General features: G+C 41.7%; 1 protein-coding gene across 1 annotated transcript in view; it reads right to left on the bottom strand.

Moving 5' to 3' along the window:
• The window catches only part of LOC311122914 (receptor-type tyrosine-protein phosphatase U-like), a gene marked incomplete at its 3' end in the record, with an annotated part of 180,994 nt that extends 159,140 nt beyond the window's left edge, over nucleotides 1-21,854 (bottom strand). Inside the window, exon 1 of the mRNA XM_084158117.1 lies at nucleotides 21,700-21,854. Within this exon, the coding sequence (XP_084014243.1) occupies nucleotides 21,700-21,772 (73 nt within the window). The 5' untranslated portion in view covers nucleotides 21,773-21,854. The remainder of the gene's footprint in view (nucleotides 1-21,699) is intronic.
• Nucleotides 21,855-22,474: the final 620 nt, after the last annotated feature.

The following is a 22,474-nucleotide window of genomic DNA, read 5'->3' as shown; positions in this document are numbered from 1 at the left end:
GCCCAGAACAAAACCCTGCTGCACCAATCCAACAGCAATGAACCCACTAGTCTACCTCAGGGAAGGTGTGGCTACCCCCTACAGCCCTCTCACACACACTCACACACACCTTCACTACCCCGTCTGCCTTCAAAAAGGATAACTTCAGCTGCCTAACCGGTCTGAAAAGGCTGGTTCCCCCTCCCTAGATCAGCTAACCCATCCTCAACACAGGAATTTCACATGTCAGTGATTTAGTTTTTCATAGAGTTGAAGGAAATTGCTCAGAAAAGCATTATTCTCACAAGCATATTTGACATATCAACATCATTATGGCCGGCTGTCAGAGTGTGAGACTGTCAAGGGAGTCTTCATACCTATTCATTAAAACCCTTTAGTGTTATCTTGAATAGTCTGAGGAGAGAGAACTCTGTATTTTACATTTGCAGCCTAGCCGGGCTTAAATACATCCCACCCACCCACCCACCCACCCACCCACCCACCCACCCCTTTCTTCAAACATGCATATAACATTGTGTAAAAGTATCAAAAAGTCAAGAAATGTTGAATTACCAATGATCCTTTAAAAAACGGAGCCCCATAGCAAGTTGTTGCAACAACTTAAAATTCTTAAGTTGATAGGATATATTATGAAAATCAAGTAAATTAAACACAATTTCCCCTTGCTGTTCTTTTTACTCCCAATTAAATGTTCAGATTTTGCAGTATATTAAATTGAATTAGCATTTTCGAATGTCATGCTTTTTGAACACATTAAAATGGTATTCAAATATTGAGTAAAACCAGAAACGTGCATTTTTATGTGAAAAACATACAAATCCCATCCCATTGCCCCATTTACCCTTGCCAGAACCCCAGCCTTTATCTCCACCCCAGAGCCCTTAGTTTCTGCTGCCAGCCCAGCTTGAGCTGGAGGTCACTCCTGAGTCAGGGTCGTTCCACACTGTGAGAGCCCAGCAGTGCTATGTGATGGCCCTGTCAGCTTCACAGCTTTACAGCACCAGGCTAGCACTGTGGTTCCACAGCTCTGATTAGGGTAGTGCACCGCAGACTTTCACAGCACATTATTGGCCCTGTCAGCTTCACAGCAGAGTTGCACAGCTTCACAGGTACACAGCACCAGGGACTAGGACCATAGCAGCTCCACAGCTCCCACTAGGGGGATGATCTAGTCTGCAGTATGGAGCCACAGGGGAGCTGGCTGGCACTGCAGTAACACACATTATGGCTATACTTTTAACCTTCACTGCTAAATGAAGCCTGAAGTGTGTGTGTGTGTGTGTGTGTGTGTGTGTGTGTGTGTGTGTGTGTGTGTGTGTGTGTGTGTGTGTGTGTGTGTGTGTGTGTGTGTGTGTGTGTGTGTGTGTGTGTGTGTGTGTGTGTGTGTGCGTGCGTGTGTACTTTCTCATCCTTAGAAGTAACTTTCTTAGTGAGGTACTGTGGTAAGGTAACTTTCAATCCAGGCTGTATTCTATTCTTTCTTAGTGAGGTGCTGTGGTAAGGTAACTTTCGTTCCAGGCTGTATTCTATTATTTCTTAGTGAGGTGCTGTGGTAAGGTAACTTTAGTTCCAGGCTGTATTCTATTATTTCTTAGTGAGGTGCTGTGGTAAGGTAACTTTAGTTCCAGGCTGTATTCTATTCTTTCTTAGTGAGGTGCTGTGGTAAGGTAACTTTAGTTCCAGGCTGTATTCTATTCTTTCTTAGTGAGGTACTGTGGTAAGGTAACTTTCATTCCAGGCTGTATTCTATTCTTTCTTAGTGAGGTACTGTGGTAAGGTAACTTTCATTCCAGGCTGTATTCTATTCTTTCTTAGTGAGGTGCTGTGGTAAGGTAACTTTAGTTCCAGGCTGTATTCTATTCTTTCTTAGTGAGGTACTGTGGTAAGGTAACTTTAGTTCCAGGCTGTAGTCTATTCTTTCTTAGTGAAGTGCTGTGGTAAGGTAACTTTAGTTCCAGGCTGTATTCTATTATTTCTCAGTGAGGTGCTGTGGTAAGGTAACTTTAGTTCCAGGCTGTATTCTATTCTTTCTTAGTGAGGTGCTGTGGTAAGGTAACTTTAGTTCCAGGCTGTATTCTATTATTTCTTAGTGAGGTACTGTGGTAAGGTAACTTTAGTTCCAGGCTGTATACTATTATTTCTTACAGTGAACCAGCAGAGGTAGAGGGAGGGAGAGGGAGGTAGAGGGAAGGAGGGAGACTGAGGGAGGCAGAGGGAGAGAGGTTGTGGAAGGGAGGAAGACAGAGGGAGGTAGAACAGAGGTAGGGAGGCAGAGGTAGGGAGGTAGAGGTAGGGAGGAGGAGGGAGGGAGACAGAGGGAGGGAGACAGGCAGTAGAAAACCTAAACACTATATTTGACCTCTCAGCTTCCCTATCAAATCTAAAAATCTCTAACAGAAAACCAAAGAAAAGTAATAACAGTGATAAATGGTTTGATGAAGAATGCAAAAACCTAAGAAAGAAATTGAGAAACCTATCCAACCAAAAACATAGAGACCCAGAAAACCTGAGCCTACGCCTTCACTATGGTGAATCACTAAAACAATACACTACGGAAAAAGAAGGAACAGCATGTCAGAAATCAGCTCAATGTAATTGAAGAATCCATAGACTCTAACCACTTCTGGGAAAATTGGAAAACACTAAACAAACAACAACACGAAGATCTATCTATCCAAAACGGAGATGTATGGGTAAACCACTTCTCCAATCTTTTTGGCCCTATAACAGAGAACATACAGCAAAAAAATATACATGATCAAATGCAAATCTTAGAATCAACTATTAAAGACTACCAGAACCCACTGGATTCTCCAATTACATTGAATGAACTACAGGACAAAATACAAACCCTCCAACCCAAAAAGTCCTGTGGTGTTGATGGTATCCTCAAATGAAATGATTAAATATACAGACCACAAATTTCAATTAGCTATACTTAAACTCTTTAACATCATCCTTAGCTCTGGCATCTTCCCCAATATTTGGAACCAAGGACTGATCACCCCAATCCACAAATGTGGAGACAAATTTGACCCCAATAACTACCGTGGGATATGCATCAACAGCAACCTTGGGAAAATCCTCTGCATTATCATTAACAGCAGACTAGTTCATTTCCTCAGTGAAAACAATGTACTGAGCAAATGTCAAATTGGCTTTTTACCAAATTACCGTACGACAGACCACGTATTCACCCTGCACACCCTAATTGACAAACAAACAAACCAAAACAAAGGCAAAGTCTTCTCATGCTTTGTTGATTTCAAAAAAGCTTTTGACTCAATTTGGCATGAGGGTCTGCTATACAAATTGATGGAAAGTGGGGTTGGGGGAAAAACATATGACATTATAAAATCCATGTACACAAACAACAAGTGTGCGGTTAAAATTGGCAAAAAACACACACATTTCTTTCCACAGGGCCGTGGGGTGAGACAGGGATGCAGTTTAAGCCCCACCCTCTTCAACATATATATCAACGAATTGGCGAGGGCACTAGAACAGTCTGCAGCACCCGGCCTCACCCTACTAGAATCTGAAGTCAAATGTCTTCTGTTTGCTGATGATCTGGTGCTTCTGTCACCAACCAAGGAGGGCCTACAGCAGCACCTAGATCTTCTGCACAGATTCTGTCAGACCTGGGCCCTGATAGTAAATCTCAGTAAGACAAAAATAATGGTGTTCCAAAAAAGGTCCAGTTGCCAGGACCACAAATACAAATTCCATCTAGACACCGTTGCCCTAGAGCACACAAAAAACTATACATACCTCGGCCTAAACATCAGCGCCACAGGTAACTTCCACAAAGCTGTGAACGATCTGAGAGACAAGGCAAGAAGGCCCTTCTATGCCATCAAAAGGAACATAAAATTTGACATACCAATTAGGATCTGGCTAAAAATACTTGAATCAGTTATAGAACCCATTGCCCTTTATGGTTCTGAGGTCTGGGGTCCGCTCACCAACCAAGAATTCACAAAATGGAACAAACACCAAATTGAGACTCTGCATGCAGAATTCTGCAAAAACATCCTCTGTGTACAACGTAAAACACCAAATAATGCATGCAGAGCAGAATTAGGCCAATACCCGCTAATTATCAAAATCCAGAAAAGAGCCGTTAAATTCTATAACCACTTAAAAGGAAGCGATTCCCAAACCTTCCATAACAAAGCCATCACCTACAGAGAGATGAACTTGGAGAAGAGTCCCCTAAGTAAGCTTGTCCTGGGGCTCTGTTCACAAACACAAACAGACCCCACACAGCCCCAGGACAACAACAACAACACAACTAGACCCAACCAAATCATGAGAAAACAAAAAGAGAATTACTTGACACATTGGAAAGAACAAACAAAAAAACAGAGCAAACTAGAATGTTATTTGGCCCTAAACAGAGAGTACACAGTGGCAGAATACCTGACCACTGTGACTGACCCAAACTTAAGGAAAGCTTTGACTATGTACAGACTCAGTGAGCATAGCCTTGCTATTGAGAAAGGCTGCCGTAGGCAGACCTGGCTCTCAAGAGAAGACAGGCTATGTGCACACTGCCCACAAAATGAGGTGGAAACTGAGCTGCACTTCCTAACCTCCTGCCAAATGTATGACCATATTAGAGACACATATTTCCCTCAGATTACAGCAATCCACAAAGAATTCGATAACAAACCCAATTTTGATAAACTCCCTTATCTACTGGGTGAAAAACCACAGTGTGCCATCACAGCTGCAAGATTTGTGACCTGTTGCCACAAGAAAAGGGCAACCAGTGAAGAACAAACACCATTGTCAATACAACCCATATTTATGTTTATTTATTTTCCCATTTGTACTTTAACTATTTGCACATTGTTACAACACTGTATATATACATAATATGACATTTGAAATGTCTTTATTCTTTTGAAACTTCTGAGTGTAATGTTTACTGTTAATATTTATTGTTTATTTCACTTTTGTTTACTATCTACTTCACTTGCTTTGGCAATGTTAACATACGTTTCCCATGCCAATAAAGCCCTTAAATTGAAATTGAATTGAATTGAATTGAGAGAGAGAGAGAGAGTTAACCCTGATCTGCGCTCCTAATAAACGCAGATTATGCACTATGGACATGCCTTTGTAGTACCCAATTTGCTAACTACCATCAGGTCCTAATGGCCTGGTACTCAGGGCTCTATTGTCCCTCTAACCACTATGACATCAATGCATATGCATTGGAAATCACATCAAACACTTATCATCAAAACAGTAGGCCTATCAAACTTTTAAAACTCACCTCACTGTAATGATCAATTTGAAGAAAGAAGTTCAACAGCAGGTTGAAACAGTGTAAAACATGGTTGTTGTGGATGTTGTTTCAAAGCCTAGCACAACTAAATGGACAGCGCTTTCTACGGTGATGATTAATTCAAAACAGCCATATGCATATTAGAGCTTATGCAAAAACCTGAATTAAAATGATTAGCCTACCACATATTACGCACAGCAGAAAAACATAAAACTGATTTAAGATGTCTTTGGTACATAATTGGTCTAGCCTATATTCCAAAATTAAACAAATTGGAGTAATTGCCTTTGAGTGTGGACTGTATTATTATGCATACTGGTTGGACTGGTTACATTATGCTACGCTCCAACATTTCTATCCATGAGTCTGGGAAAGAAAGTATAGCCCTAGGCGATGCTGTTGGTTCATTGATTGTGCAGAGCGGCTTACAGCTAGCCTACAATTAGTGAATTAGTATTAGATTTTGAATAGCCTGGTAATAGGGATTTTTTACATATTTTTTCAGAATTGAGTGACACATTACCTTCAGTTATATAGGATATCTCACCACCAAGCATTTCAATCTCCTCCTCTCGCTCCTTTATTCCTTTCTTGAGCATGCAGATGGGCTGTCAACAGTTTAGTGAAATATGTTTTGTTGCGAAAACATGTTACTATTGATGTTCCCTAACAGATTTCAGTTGGTTTCCCAAATTAAGCACTGGGTAGCTACAGGAACAGGGTTGAAGAGCCCATGGCATACAGAGTTTTTGCGGAATTTCATATTTTGAGCAGCTCCTCAAACAGTGGTTGATACATGGAGTGAAATAAGTGTTCTTATATTTATTTCTCAGCCACTCATATTAAGCACATGCTCCGCTATAAAACCGAAGTAGCCTACAAAACGGACCGGTGTGAAAGCTCGCAGCTTCCATTTGCAATTTGAGAGCATACAGATGACATGTCTTTTTACCCTGTTCCTGCCCATTTGATGATAGGCCATTCTAAATCTAAACTAATTTTACATATTAGTAAAGACCAGATTAAACTGACAATAGTCTTATGGGTGAAAATTTGATCACTAAAAAATAAAAAATAATATGTTTCTTATTTTCCAATAATTTTTTTTTTTTAAAAGACAGCGATACAAACATTGACATTCATTGTACTGTTGAATGGGATGGCACATTTAGAGGACAAAACAAAACTCACACATACAGTAAAAAATAAACAATCCTATTAGGTGGTACATATTAAAAGAAGACAGCATATAGACAGTAAAAGCAGTGTAGTTAAGCCAAAAATAAATATTACGTGGAAAACAGCACAGTGTAGCAGCAGAGCATCAACCCAGTTATGAAGCGGGACTAGACCATTTATCCAGTATTGGCTGCCATATTTTGTAAAACATTGGACTTCTTTTGGAGGTATTGTATCAAATCCTTTCCATATGCATTACATTCCCTAAATCCCATAACCACATTTCAAAGGTAGGTACAGTCTCCAATTTCCAAAATTGCAATATGAGCCTTTTGACTAATCATTACGTTGAAATGGCGTCTCAAATTGTAGTATATATGTCGGCCTGGGATAAAACCTGTCAGGTCAGGGTGTATGATGTCAGAAACATATTTTTTCAATCGGTTTGCCAATATCTTTGTCAACACCTTATTTTCTATGGGGAGCAACGACACGGGGCGATAAGACGACATCTCCATGGAATCTCTATCTTTTTTCAAGATCAGTGCTATAGTAGCCTCATACAGTGTTTGCGGGAGTTTGGCATTTTCTTTTGAATGTTTAAACATTCGCAACATAAGTGGAGCTAGACTGACGCAGTACTTCTTTTAGAATTATGTTACATATCCATCGGGCCCAGGGGCCTTGCTGTTTGGAAATTGTGCTATCGCTGTGTTAATCTCTTCTAACGTTATCCCGGCATCGAGTGCAGCAGCTGCCCCCCTGTCTAGTTTAGGAAGTTCACATTCAGTGAGAAAGCGTTCCATCGCTTGTGGATCAGTAGCATCGCATTTCGATTGATATAGCTCTGAGTAAAACTGCGCAAAGCATTTATTAATATCCTGCGGATCTGTTACTATTTTACCATTCTTGTCTTTTATTTTATGAATAGCTCTAGATGCCTGTACATGCCTTAGCTGTCTTGCTAATAATTTATGTGGTTTGTCACCCAGTTCAAAATAACTTTGTTGTGTTCTTGCAAGTAAAGAGGCCACCCATTTCGAAAGGATGGTATTGTATTCATATTTCAACTTTGTGATCTTCTCAAGGACTGCATTTGAGGAATTCGTTCTAAAAACGTTCTCCTTTTCCCCTAACTCTCTTTCAATTTCTTTCAGCCTAGTATTGGCGCGTTTCTTCTTCTCCAATGTATATGAAATAATGTAATCTCTAATCACAGCCTTGAGAGATTCCCAAAGGGTAGAGTCGTCAACATCCCCCGTGTCGTTAGCTCAGAAGAAAAAAGCAATCTGCTCCTTCAAATACTGACAAAAAGTCTCATCTTTCAACAAGTATGCGTCTAAGCACCACGGTCACCGACCTTCAGACAGATTGTTGAGTTTCAGCACCATGGACAGCGGAGAATGGTCCGTAATTAGAATCAGGTGATAGGTAACCGACGCAGCTGCTGAAATTAGTTTGGAGTCCAACAAAAAATAGTCAATTATGGAATATGACTTATGAACTGCAAAAAAATTAAAATAATCCTTATCTGTTGGGTGCGTCAGTCTCCAAATATCGACAATGTTAAGGTTCTTCATCAATGTATTTAGACAGACACTGGCATTTGATTGTTGAAGTGACCTTGATAGCGGTTTAACTAAAAGAGGATCTAACGTACAGTTAATGTCGCCTCCAACAATAACACTTGTATCCAAGATATTTGGTAAGGCCTTAAAAAAAAATTTGATCATCAAGGTTGGGTCCATATAAATTGACCAAGGTTATTGGTATCGAATTCACTGTACCAACCACAATAATGTACCGACCATTAGGATCTGAAATCGTGGATGAGTAAATAAAAGGAATGTTTTTCCTTATCAGGATTGCTACCCCTCTCATTTTTGCATCAAAATTAGGCTGGTATATCTGACCGATCCAACCAACTCTTAGTTTGGCCTGAGCCGAGCGTTTAATTTGAGTTTCTTGAAGAAGCACTATGTCAGCGCCCAGTTTCACGACATGACCCAAGCCATTGCAGGTCCAACTGACTATCTTTAATCCACCAGGTCTACTCTGTGCCCGGTCACTATGTGGCCGGGCACAGAGTAGACCTGGTGGATTAAAGATATCAGCTCCGAAACCAATTCAGTGGGTTTCCCTTTCTCAGTGTCCTCCTGGATCCCACATATTCGGATGTTCGGGTGTCTTGAATGCGACTCGAGCATTTCCAGTCGGGCTTTCAGGGTTTTGTTGTCATTTTTGAACATTGTGCACTGTTTCTCTATGTCCTGTAGCCTGGCCTCGTGATAAAATGTAGTCTGGTCGACCTCATGCACCCTGCCCTTGGTTGCCTTCACAGTTTCAGTCAAAGTCCCAATACTCTTTGAGATATCAGCCAACCTTGTGTCCAACTTCTTGCTTAGTGAGTTTATAGCGGCTAGTAGATCACTTGGAGTAGGTTCTGTGGGGAGCTCTTGGGAGCTAGCATCTTCAGCTAACTCCTCGTGGGTCGGTGATGTTGAAATCGGTTCGTTGTCTGTCTCCTTCAAATTATCTTGTTTAGCGCCCCTTCTTTTGGTGCCTTTTCCCTTTGTCATATTGCCAGACAATGTTTGAAGTTACAGGTGGTGAGAGTTTAAGATAAATATGAATTTGTTTCAAAATTGAGCGAAGCTCTAACAAAACACATCTATTCCATAGCACGCTCTCTAGCGCCCCCAAAATATGATCACTTGATGAGAGAACAGCTGTGCAGCCTGAGGTAAGGAACAGAGCGCAAGCTTTTTTTTGTTACTTTCTCAAATCATCAATAGCCTATAGTCGCACCATGCAGCCCATATATGTTTTGACTTCTAAGACATTCTAAGGTTTGTATTATTCACAACTAAATTTGCCAAATAACTCTAAATCTAGCATACAGTGCATTCGGAAAGTATTCAGAACGCTTGACTTTTTCCACATTTTGTTACGTTGCAGCCTTATTCTAAAATTGATTAAATTGTTTTTTTCCCTCATCAATCTACACACAATACCCCATAATGACGAAGCAGAAACAGGTTTTTAGACATTTTTGCCAATTTATTAAAAGTATAAAAATGGAAATATCACATTTACATAAGTATTCAGACCCTTTACTCAGGATTCTGTTGAAGCACCTTTGGCAGCGATTACTGCCTCTAGTTTTCATGGGTATGACGCTACGAGCTTAGCACACCTGTATTTGGGGAGTTTCTTCCATTCCTCTCTGCAGATCCTCTCAAGCTCTGTCATGTTGAATAGGGAGCGTCGTTGCACAGCTATTTTCAGGTCTCTCCAGAGATGTTAGATCGGGCTCCGGCTGGGCCACTCAAGGACATTCAGAGACTTGTCCCGAAGCCACTCCTGCGTTGTCTTGTGTCGTGAATTGACTTACTTTAATGTATTGACTGTTTTTATCGAATCAATTAACTATGTTTAATTGTCACTCGATTCAATTAATAATGTAACAATTAACTCATTAGGAATTTGGGGCATCTCGGAATAAGTTGTTTAACGAGTTACCATCTCCCGAATTAAACTCTTAGAAGATATATATGTTATATATCGATATTTATCAGTCTCATTCTGAACGTCGCATAATCCTTGAACCTGCAAGAACCCTAACCTTATTGATGAATCAGCAATACACAAATTGGCTAATTATTTATTTACTAACTAACTTAATAATAACACAATACAAACACACATAGGTTATTGATTACTAATGTAATACAATGAAAACAGTTCCCTAGTGGACTGAACTAACAATAGCATGAATGCTTGGGTAGAAGGAGGGTCAGAGTGGAAGGGAGAGACAGAGATTCAAACTGTCGTGGTTACTTTGGAAACTACGCTCACGGAAATACAAATGCTTAAAACCCCACTAACAGCTCATTCGGATTAGAAATGTAACATGTATTTATGTGTAGCTGTCCTCGATAGTTGAGTTGATGATGTAGGACTCTGGTTTTCCCACCAGAAATCCCAATGTCCTTGGAAGAGTTTCTGGTCGTAGTGGTGGTTAGATGGATACTTCAGCGTACACTGTAGTTCGTAGAGTTGATCTGTTAGAATAGATACTTCAGATGTACGAACGGTTGTCGGAGAGGGATTGTCCTTCCCAACTCGTGCCTTTAGTGAAAGTTCACTAGACGACTATACATGCCAGCTGCAGACTGGTAATGCTAAGGTCTAGTGCATTGTCTTCTTCTTCGTGTAGAGGTTGAGTGTTTCAGACTTTTACCATTTTGCCATATTCAGCTCGTGTTGCATGTCGGCTGGTCTGTAGAGTTTAACCATTTTGTACCGTTTAGCTCACGCTTTATGTCTGCTGGTCTGTAGAGTATCAACCATTTTAAGCCGTGGGGCTTCCTGGTCTAACCATTTTAAGCCGTGTAGCTTCAGCTTCACGCTTCCTGCTCTGGTAGAAATTCAACCATTTGCAACATCCGGTTTATACCGTAATCTGCTTGGTCTGAGGTGAATTTCGTCATGAGGGGTTTTATACTTGAGTATAAAAGGGGGCATTTCATCATGTTTCTGCTCATCTGGGTGTGGCCACTGACTGAGAACAAATCAATATGGAAAACAATCATCTCATCTAGAATGCAAAAATCACATTGTTATCTTCCCAAAAGTATGATTATACTTAATCATTATTTTAATACAACAATTAGAAGCAAATCAGATCAGCTTTAATATTGCAGATATATTGTAACTTCCATCAATGTAATTGTCTGCAATAAAACTGGCATTCTTGAGACTAGTTGAGTATCTGGAGCATCAGCAATTGTGGGTTCGATTACAGGCTCAAAATGGCCAGAAACAAATAACTTTCTTCTGAACCTTGTCAGTTTATTCTTGTTCTGAGAAATGAAGGCTATTCCATGCGAGAAATTACCAAGAAACTGAAGATCTCGTACAACGCTGTGTCCTACTCCCTTCACAGAACAGCGCAAACTGGCTCTAACCAGAATAGAAAGAGGAGTGGGAGGCCCCGGTGCACAACTGAGCAAGAGGACAAATACATTAGTGTCTAGTTTGAGAAACAGGCGCCTCACAGGTCCTCAACTGGCAGCTTCACACCAGTCTCAACGTCAACAGTGAAGAGGTGACTCTGGGATGCTGACCTTCTAGGCAGAGTTGCAAAGAAAAAGCCATATCTCAGACTGGCCAATAAAAAGAAAAGATTAAGATGGGCAGTCTGAGATTTGGCTTTTTCTTTGCAACTCTGCCTAGAAGGTCAGCATCCCGGAGTCTCCTCTTCTTGTGCATTCCTGGTGTAACTCGGGCAGTTGTTGTTGCCATCCTGTACCTGTCCCGCAGGTGTGATGTTCGGATGTACCGATCCTGTGCAGGTGTTGTTACTCGTGGTCTGCCACTGCGAGGACGATCAGCTGTCCATCCTGTCTCCCTGTAGCGCTGTCTTAGGCGTCTCACAGTACGGACATTGCAATTTATCGCCCTGGCCACATCTGCAGTCCTCATGCCTCCTTGCAGCATGCCTAAGGCACGTTCACGCAGATGAGCAGGGACCCTGGGTATCTTTATTTTGGTGTTTTTCAGAGTCAGTAGAAATAACTCTTTAGTGTCCTAAGTTTTCATAACTGTGACCTTAATTGCCTACCGTCTGTAAGCTGTTAGTGTCTTAACGACAGTTCCACAGGTGCATGTTCATTAATTGTTTATGGTTCATTGAACAAGCATGGGAAACAGTGTTTAAACCGTTTACAATGAAGATCTGTGAAGTTATTTGGATTTTTACGAATTATCTTTGAAAGACATGGTCCTGAAAAAGGGACGTTTCTTTTTTTGCTGAGTTTACATATATCTATTGTGTTTGCCTTTACAATATAAATAGCAATGTACAAGAGGGGAATGATTAAAACTCTGCAAAGCCCTGGCTATAGTCTACACCACCCCCCCTCCTCCTCCTCATCCCTCTCTTTTGTTTTCTCTCTTGAACCGAACAAGTGAGGGACCCGCTGTAAATTAATAGAGGGCTTGTCTACAGTCTCCAGGGCCCCTGGTGTGTTCAACTATAAGAAAATGAGCTTGAAAGGTATCTTGGCGGCGTAGGGAACATTTAGCTGTTGTAAAGCAAATTTTCTGCAATTCGACACATTTTTCCATTGATTCTGAGAGAAAATGTTGCCGTTTTGAAGCTAACCTCCAGCAATTCTATGCATTTTGTCATGGCTAATGCTGTGTTCCTCTGCTCAAACATTATAACAAAATGGGCATGTGCACTGAATGCCCTGTTTTTGTAATTTGATTCTCCCTGACTCTCTAGCTTTTATTAGTTCTAAAATATGATATTATTTAAAAAATCTTATAGTTCAATGCATGCTTTCTATCTGGTTTTGGTCATTTAAGTTGACACAAACAGTTTTTCCATGTTTTTTCTTACCATTTAGACCGGCTAATAATCTTCTATACAGAAAAAATTGTAATTAGTTCCAATGACTGTAATTTCCTCCATATTAAAGGGTTAGTTAGAGATTTTAGCAATGAAGCCATTGATCTACTTCCCCTTCCGGAGACATTTGAAACCCCACCTCTTTAAGGAATACATGGGATAGGATAAAGTAATCCTTCTACCCCCCCTTTACTCCAACTTGATGGACAACTTGATTGATTTGATAACTCTAAACAAGTACTTTGTCAACTTTAATATCTCCTACAGCAGCCAGGGGACACAACCCTTCCTTAGGTCGAGTTCCTTATCGTAGAGGGGGCCTTTTTAAGGTCATGCTATAACAGAGGGCTGTTATCATTAAGTGTGCAGGATATAGTCAATAGTACATCTCCCAACACAAGTTAATCTGCACTTAACAGCTGACCTCTGACATTTATTACAACAGGGATTATTATTTTAATATGGTGGGAGAGGGAGAGATGAAAAGAAGAGAAAGAAATGCAGATAGGGGAGGGGGGGGGATGAGGTGACGGAGAAAGGGTAAGATAGGGAGACAGAGGATCAAGAACTGAAGAGAAAAACGATAAGAAATTGCTTCTTGTGGCCCTCTTCCAATTATATACCCCAAAGCTATGGGCAAAACTCATAAAGTAGCGACTCGAGAGGGATGTTTTTGTTCCGTGCGTTTGGTCCAACTGTCATCTCCATCTTCAAAGACAGTCGTTGACACTGACAGTGCTGCCAGAACACATCATGCGGGTAAACTTTGACCCAGGGACTTTGCTGCTGATTCCGTTGCCATGGTTACAGCTGCACACAGCAGAAATCAGGACAACACACCAGTCTTTTTTTTTCTGTTATTTTCTGTCACTGTCAACGACAGCATCAACTTCAACTGTCATCAATCAGAGTAGTGGGCAGGTCAGGGCAGACTGGCAGTTTGATGGCTAGCAAATCGTTAGAGATACTTGGCTGAGCGACAGAAAGTAAACATTCACATGGAGGTGAGGCGAAGAATATTCATAAAGAACAATTCATGAACGTTTAGCTGTCTGTGGCTGTAGCGGAGCCAGTGGCATCTGACAGAAGCAATCAGGTGGCAGTTCTGGGAGATGCTAAATGGACAGAGATCACATCAGAGCTACTGATACTTAATGGACAGACATCACAGCAGAGTTATTGTCTGTGGTGTATATCTCCTCTCAGGTAGCATAATTTTTTTAAATAACTAAACCAAGATAGACCACAGCTTATCGTTTCCAATGAGAACAAATGAGTCATAGTGGGCACAACAAGGAAGGAGGTGGGCAGAGCCAAGCACATGTTAGCGATATCCTATTGGCGCGTTCTAGTATACACCTGCATATTTCCATTAGGGAACGCCCACTCTGTGAAGTGCGCGTGTGCAATAACTCAATTTGCCTCTGCACTCCTTCTAAACGGCGCAATTTTGTACAACTTTTGCAAGGGGTAAAGTCTACAAAACTTAGTCCACTCTGTTCATAACAGATTTTAGTTTTGGGAACAGAAAACTGTATTGAGATCAAATGTTTAATCGATGAGAAAATTTGCAGAATGTCGGCCAAAATCCATCTCGTTCCATATTCTGCCACTGCCCGCCAGTAGACTTATTCTCACTATTTGGTAGTGAGTGGAAACGCCAACCGGATGCTTCACATTTATACATCCAGTGAAATATCTGTCTCATTGTTCTATCTGTGGTAGCATCCTACTACAACTACACCCCCACAGCCACTCCAAATAAACAGATGACAGACACTACAACTCTCTCATCCTTCTGCTGTGTAGCTCCAAAGTGCTCCTTTTAATCATATTGGCAATGATTTCTTCTCCATCAGTCTGAGCAAATGATCCTTAACAAAACCCATAAAGAATATGAATGATTTGGACTGATGTGGAATTTCAATTAGTTAGTTCTTATGAATGTGTTTGTTGGATAAAAGTGACACTTGCCAGGCTCTTGATTAGAGACACAACAAAGTGTGTGCACCCTACTCCCAATATGCCCTATGGGCCCTGGTCAAAAGTAGTGCACTGTGTAGGGAATAGAGTGCTATTTGGGACACAGCTCACAACGTAGTCATATTTACAGCAATACAGTTATTCTCACTAGAACCAGGTGCTTAATTGTTTGCTACTGAAGCATCACTCACATTAGATATGAGCTCATTGGACAGTTTGAAAAACTCAAATGAGAAAGAGAGAAAGAGAGAACAAGAAAGTGAGAGAAAGAGAGAGGCTCCCTGTCACTAGTACCTTCCTGACACTAAGCATTGCTGAAAAGCATACAGAGTGACAACAGATTATTCTCGAGCATTGTCCTGTAGTTCACAAGTCTGGACACTTTGGACAAGTTCAGGCAGCTTCTCCAAGTTCTGAGTTCCTCTCTTGCCACGGCAGCAGATGAAGCCCAGCCAATCCGTTGGGACTCGGCAGTCACTCTGCATATCTGTCACAGACGCCAACTTTCCAAAGAGAGGGATAAGCAACAGCTTTTAGAACAGTTGATTTGTCACAGACACACTGAATGTATTATCTGCTTCACCCACAATCCTGCTGAGTCCTTTTAATCTACCCTGCCCTCCTCCTCATCCACAACACATTCAAATATCAATCTAAAGAGAAACATCCACTCTAATGACTTGAAATCTGCTCTTTCAGTCAGTTGTTTGTCTGATGACAGGCTTCACATAAACGAATAACTGAAGACCATGGCTATCTGGATCACTAAGTTGATTACAGATCATGAGTCTTTTTCCTCTTGTATTGAGTAAACGTATCTTATCCAATGTCGAAAGGCATTAAATAATCTGACAGGTAGTGTTGTGCTGTGTTGGGCCTGTTGACACACAGCCATCTGTCTAACATGGTGGCTTGGTGGTGTTCAGGGACTCAGCAACACATTATTGGTTAACTAGCTTCCACCTAGAGAAGCACAGTGACAGATGAGCAGAGCTGAGAGAGGATCCCCCTCCTTCTTGTTCCCATTGGCCCCTGCAGGTCGGGGGCGTCGAGCGGTCGGGGAATGTTGTCAGCTCCTTTCAGGGAGTGTGGCGGTGACGGGCGTCATGGCGATGGCAGGTGAACGCACTGGTGCTGTGACACGGTAGCGTGGAGCGGTCGTGGGTGATCAGCGTCAGAGACGAGGTGAGTCACCGTGATGATATGACGACAGGTCTAAATGACGACCACCTCTGCGACCGAGAGACCTTCCTGTCTCTGACTACCTGAACCACTGCCTGGCTGTCTGCCTGTCTGCTAAAAGCTCAAACTCTAAAGGATACTTCTTAAAGTGAGCACACAAAGCTGGCATGTCTGCCCCTTGCTGTACACCACACACACATTGTAGCATGCACACAAACACCCTCTCTCTTTCGCTCTCTCCCTCTCTCTTTCTCTCTCACACTCACACACACTTTCTCTCTTTCAAACACACTCACACTCACAGAGAACGTCCCCGCCAGTCAGTGTTTTATTGCTGACTTTTATAGTAAAAAGGTATGAATCAAGTTCTCTGCTGGACAGACAGAAATAAAATAACAACATCATGTGAAAACGTGTCAATTCCTTCACTGTTTGTGTCCAGACACACACACACTGTGAAAGTGCCATCCACTAACGGATTGAGATGCTTTTAGGGACTTTAGAGACTATAGGAGGCTGGGACATTAACGTCTGTCAGGAACAACACAGCTTTACTTCATCTCTCTCCTCCTCACACTTCCTCCATCTCTTCTCCTCACACTTCCTCCATCTCTTCTCCTCAAACTCCCTCCACCTCTTCTCCTCACACTTCCTCCATTCCACCATTCAGCTCAGCTCCCTATGAGAAAATAGACTTCTCTGCCAAACATCCCCACTGCCGAGACCCAGCCCCGACCGGGAACGATAAGAGGAAATCACTTTTAGACAAAAAGAGAAACAAAATATATATACTACCGGCCAAACGTTTTAGAACACCTACTCATTCAAAGGTTTTTCTTCATTTGTACAATTTTCTACATTGTAGAATAATAGTGAAGACATCAAAACTATGAAATAACACATATGGAATCATGTAGTAACCAAAAAAGTGTTAAACAAATCAAAATATATTTTACATTTGAGATTCTTCAAATAGCCACCCTGGCCTTGAACAGCTTTGAACACTCTTGGCATTCTCTCAACCAGCTTCATGAGGTAGTCACCTGGAATGCATTTCAATTAACAGGTGTGCCTTCTTAAAAGTTAATTTGTGGAATTTATTTCATTCTTAATGCATTTGAGTCAATCAGTTGTGTTGTGACAAGGTAGGGGGTAGGGGTATACAGAAGATAGCGCTATTTGGTAAAAGACCAAGTCCATATTATGGCAAGTACAGCTCAAATAAGCAAAGAGAAACAACAGTGCATCATTACTTTAAGACATGAAGGTCAGTCAATACAGAACATTTCAAGAACTTTGAAAGTTTCTTCAAGTGCAGTCGCTGACACCATCAAGCGCTATGATGAAACCACCACAGGAAAGGAAAACCCAGAGTTACCTCTGCTGCAGGGAATAAGTTCATTAGAGTTACCAGCCTCAGAAATTGCAGCCCAAATAAATGCTTCACAGAGTTCAAAGTAACAGACACATCTCAACATCAACTGTTCAGAGGAGACTGTGTGAATCAGGCCTTCATGGTCGAACTGCTGCAAAGAAAACACTACTAAAGGACACCAACAATAAGAAGAGACTTGCTTGGGCCAAGAAACACAAGTACTGGACATTAGACTGGTGGAAATGTGTCCTTTGGTCTGGAGTCCAAATTGGAGATTTTTGGTTCCAACCGCCGTGTCTTTGTGAGACGCGGTGTGGGTGAACAGATGCCCTCTGCATGTGTATTACCCACTGTAAAGCATGGAGAAGGAGGTGTTATGGTGAGGGGTTGCTTTGCTGGTGACACTGTCTGTGATTTATTTAGAATTCAAGGCACACTTAACCAGCATGGCTACCACAGCATTCTGCAGCGATATGCCATCCCATCTGGTTTGGGCTTAGTGGGACTATCATTTCTTTTTCAACAGGACAATGACCCAACACACCTCCAGGCAGTGTAAGGGCTATTTGACCAAGAAGGAGAGTGATGGAGTGCTGCATCAGATGACCTGGCCTCCACAATCCCCCGACCTCAACCAAATTGCGATGGTTTGGGATGAGTCGGATCGCAGAGTGAAGGAAAAGCAGCCAACAAGTACTCAGCATATGTTGCAACTCATTCAAGACTGTTGGAAAAGCATTCCAGGTGAAGCTGGTTGAGAGAATGCCAAGAGTGTGCAAAGCTGTCATCAAGTCAAAGGGTGGCTACTTTGAAGAATCTCAAATTTAAAATATATTTTGATTTGTTTAACACTTTTTGGGTTTCTACATGATTCCATGTGTTATTTCATAGTATTGATGTCTTCACTATTATTCTACAATGTAGAAAATAGTAAAAATAATGAAAAACTCTTGAATGAGTAGGTGTTCTAAAACTTTTGACCGGTAGTGTATATATTTGAGTGACTCTCAGAAGTCCTATACAAAAGGCAGCAGAGCTTTGCCAAGTCCTATGCCTAATTCCAGCTGAACTGATGGAATTTTTCAGCAGCACCACAAAGGTCCTCAACTCTGGTGATTAAATGCAAATGTCAAGCAACTTAAAATTCATGTTGAACACTCAAACCGGCTGCAAAAAGCCACAGCTGCAGCTTTACCAACAAATATGTTGGTCCGCAAGCTGAATGACGAACCTTAGAACTATATACATAAATAGCTGAAGTGCTAACAGTTGTGGCAATTAAACTGTGTGTGGTCGTGTAATAGGGAAAGCTTTGAAGAGTCATTCTATCTATCCGCCTGACTGCTTCGCGGTGAGACAGTTTCTCTCAGCGTGTGTTGACCCATCCATTTGAGGCGAGGGAAGAAGGCGGTCCGTTTCTAAAGATGTCTTAAAGTCGTCTGTCCATTAAAGCTGTCTAATTTTAAAAAGTGACTTCTCTCTCTCTCTAGTCAGGTGAAGAAGTGTCAGAGCTAGACAGATTAAAGTCTTCATAGGGATGGAAGAAAGAGTACAGTTCAGCAAAATAAAAGCCTAAAAATATAACAAGGTAGCCCGGAAGGTCATAATATGTGAAAGACCAATCAGAGAAACGTCCATCAGTCTTCTCTCTGTGTTTGTGCTCCCATTTTCTCCTTTCCAAGCTGTGTTCCCCAAAGAGAGCTTTGTGAGTGTTGAACCATTTTCTGTATGATACAAAATCTGACCGATCCACACCACTGTACACAGCACAGCCAGCACTTCTAAAGCCCCTCGTCCTTGGTATAACCCCAAGCCTGGCACCCACCCACTTTCTCCCATCAGAGTGTGTTCCCATGTGGTCTCCCTTCCCACGTTCACCCTCTACACCCCCAATCACGGTGTGTTTCACACTGGCTGCATGTCAGTACTGAGAGAGAGTTGGAGACATAGGGGCCTGCCGGATTAAATTACCTTCTCTACTACTCTAACTCCTCTGAGCCACACACACACACACACACACACACACACAAACAGGTGCTGCTATGCAGTGATCTGACAAGGAGTGCTTTTACCCCAGCAAATCTACTCAATCAGGTAGCACTCAGAGGGTGCACCATGCAACTATAGGAAAAGCAAGCTCTGCTCAATCAGGTATAACTATAGGGAAAGCAAGCCCTGCTCAGCCTCAATCAGCTATATGAGAAGCAAGAAGCAAGGCCTGGATTAATAGACCTGTGTGTGTTAGTGCAATCAGACACAGACAGTCTCAGCAGTAAGGTATACATGTACTATAAACAGACCACTGCGGCAGGAAGCGTCACTACACCGACTGTACAAAACATTATGATCACCTTCCTAATATTGAGTTGCACCCCTTTTTCCCTCAAAACAGTCTCAATTCGTCAGAGCGTGGACTCTACAAGGTGTCGAAAGCGTTCCACAGGGACACTGAATGTTGAATCCAATGCTTCCCACAGTACTATCAAGTTGGCTGGATGTCCTTTGGGTGGTGGACCATTCTTGATACACACGGGAAACTGTTGAGCGTGAAAAACCCAGCAGCGTTGCAGTTCTTGACACACTCAAACCGGTGCGCCTGGCACCTACTACCTTACCCCGTTCAATTAAATATTTTGTCTTGCCCATTCACCCTCTGCATGGTACACATACACAAACTATGTCTCAATTGTCTCAAGGCTTGAAAAACCTTCTTTAACCTGTCTCCTCCCCTTCATCTACACTGAATGAAGTGGATTTAACAAGTGACATCAATAAGGGATCATAGCTTTCACCTGGATTTGGTGCCAGAGGGCCTAGATGTTGCTTTGGAGGCCACTGCATGTGCCCCACATGGAGAATAATCAAGGGGAAACACTACTATGGAGGGAGTGGGAATGCATACAGACAGTTATATGTAGTATACAATAACAGTAACTAGTAAAGGTTCTGATTGGCTTGTCTGTAAGAGATACCCAGCAGTGCCGGAGTATTTATAACATACAACTGTCACATGGAGAATGTGCCCACAGAGTCTGGGATTCCAATCCACTATTTTAACTACATAGAGATATACTATTACACTGTCTTAGTACTATGAAATGTAAAGTTAATCTAGACATGGCCAAGCCCCTGCCTTACAAACAAACACTTTCACTTCTAACACTCAGGTTCAGCTGAGCCAGGAATGTCACCAGGGGAATTTTCCCTTTAAAGAAACGTTCCTTGGGGAATTTTCCCTTTAAAGAAACGTTCCTTGGGAACTAGACAACTGTATATTCCACAATGAAAACGATAAAGATAATTCACGACAAACACTGCTGTAGGCCTCCCAGACCTGTCTCTGCAGAATTAAAAACACACATTGTCATTGTATTAGGTATCATGACAGTGAAACTGATGCATAAAGCATTGGACGTGGTATGTGCCATGAAATAACTGTGCGTGTGTTTGTGCTTGCGTGAGTGACAGAGTTAAATAATAGACGAGTTTGCTTTCAGCAATCAAATCATAACACACAATGGAACGTGCGGATGTTTTAATCGAATTGACCGTTAACAGAAATAATCTCATCCCATGATGTTGCTTAATCTCAAACAACCGATAACAACATTTACATTTCAATTTAATTGATTGATCAGAATCTCTTAATTATATGACAATAACATTGCACAATGCAGTTCAGAGAAAACTTGAGTGCGATGTTTTAAACTATTCCAACCTGAGAAATGGTATGCCATCACATTCCTACAATTCATCACTGCCCCTGCCACCCGTAACAAAACATTGTGACACTTGACATGTCTCCTGTGAAGAATAGACTGAGTTGACATGTCTCCTGTGAAGAATAGACTGAGTTTAACTCAACAGAGCTAATTTTCCCATAGCCACAAAAAGTACTGCGTACCCTATTTCGACAGGTCACAGACTCGAAATGACTGAAAAAAACTGTTCTTGGATATCCTTGTAGGCTAATTTCAACGACTAAAACAATAAACTACTTTATTGGAAGTTATCTTCAGTAATTAGACGCGACCGTCCGACCAAATTATAAGAACGGCTATGATTACCTTTCACAACATAAAAATAAATAAAACGAATAATAGCACTCTAGTTTCCTACTTATTAGGATGCATGTTTATTACAGTGTAGAATCATGTGCCCAGTCAGTGCCCACAACTGCCACGGACAGCCCAGCCAACTGTCCTTTCACAGGTGCGCAGCAGTGCAATGCGTGACTCCAATAAACAAAAACGTTATTTTCTTTACCTGTTGGCCCTTGGTCCATAGTATCAGCGTAGATCCCGACGACCAGCATCAGTAGAAACACTCCGCTATACATTTTAACGTTTTAGTCCAGCTCCCGTTATCAGAGGAAATCCTTGTAGTGAGTGATCGCGGCAGGACTGTTCCAAAGTTGTCCGCTCGAGCCCATTGATGACTGATTTCCTTGCTGAAACAAGTCGCCCCCCCATGCAAAACACACTGGCAATTTGAGCCGCTACAGCTGACGTAGCGGGCAAAGAATTAAAAAATAACCCTTCACTTTGCTCCGGCAATCAAGTCGTCAAATATAGGTCTACAACGCCGCCATGTGGTAGCGTTGTATTACAGCGACACCATCACATCAACCACATTTTATTCTCTACAAATTAAACACAGCTTTGGTGTGAGTCGAACATCTTATCATAATAATTAGCATTTTACATTGAAACCAACCAAAACCATCCAGATGTGTCATGCCTAATTGATATGGATATATGCAAATGGAAATACCTATGTTATGCCTCAACAGAAGATGCTGCAGGTACAGTACAGTATTTATGTGTTTTTCTTAGCAGCAGAGATAGTGTGGGAGGGAGTTGCAGGCTACTCCAGATGCCTGTGGTGGGTGGGTGAAATGTAGCAGCAGGAAGAATGTGAGGAGAAGAGGACGGTTTGGAGACTTCTTCATGGTCACTAACAGCTGGGCACACACTGGTTGAATCAAAGTTGTTTCCACATAATCTCTCTCACTCCCCCTCACTCTCTCTCTCTCTCTCTC

The sequence above is a fragment of the Coregonus lavaretus genome (genome assembly GCF_964263955.1).
Source record: "Coregonus lavaretus genome assembly, chromosome: 3".
NCBI classification, from domain to species: domain Eukaryota; kingdom Metazoa; phylum Chordata; class Actinopteri; order Salmoniformes; family Salmonidae; genus Coregonus; species Coregonus lavaretus.
This window is presented reverse-complemented; position numbering and strand designations above follow the sequence as displayed.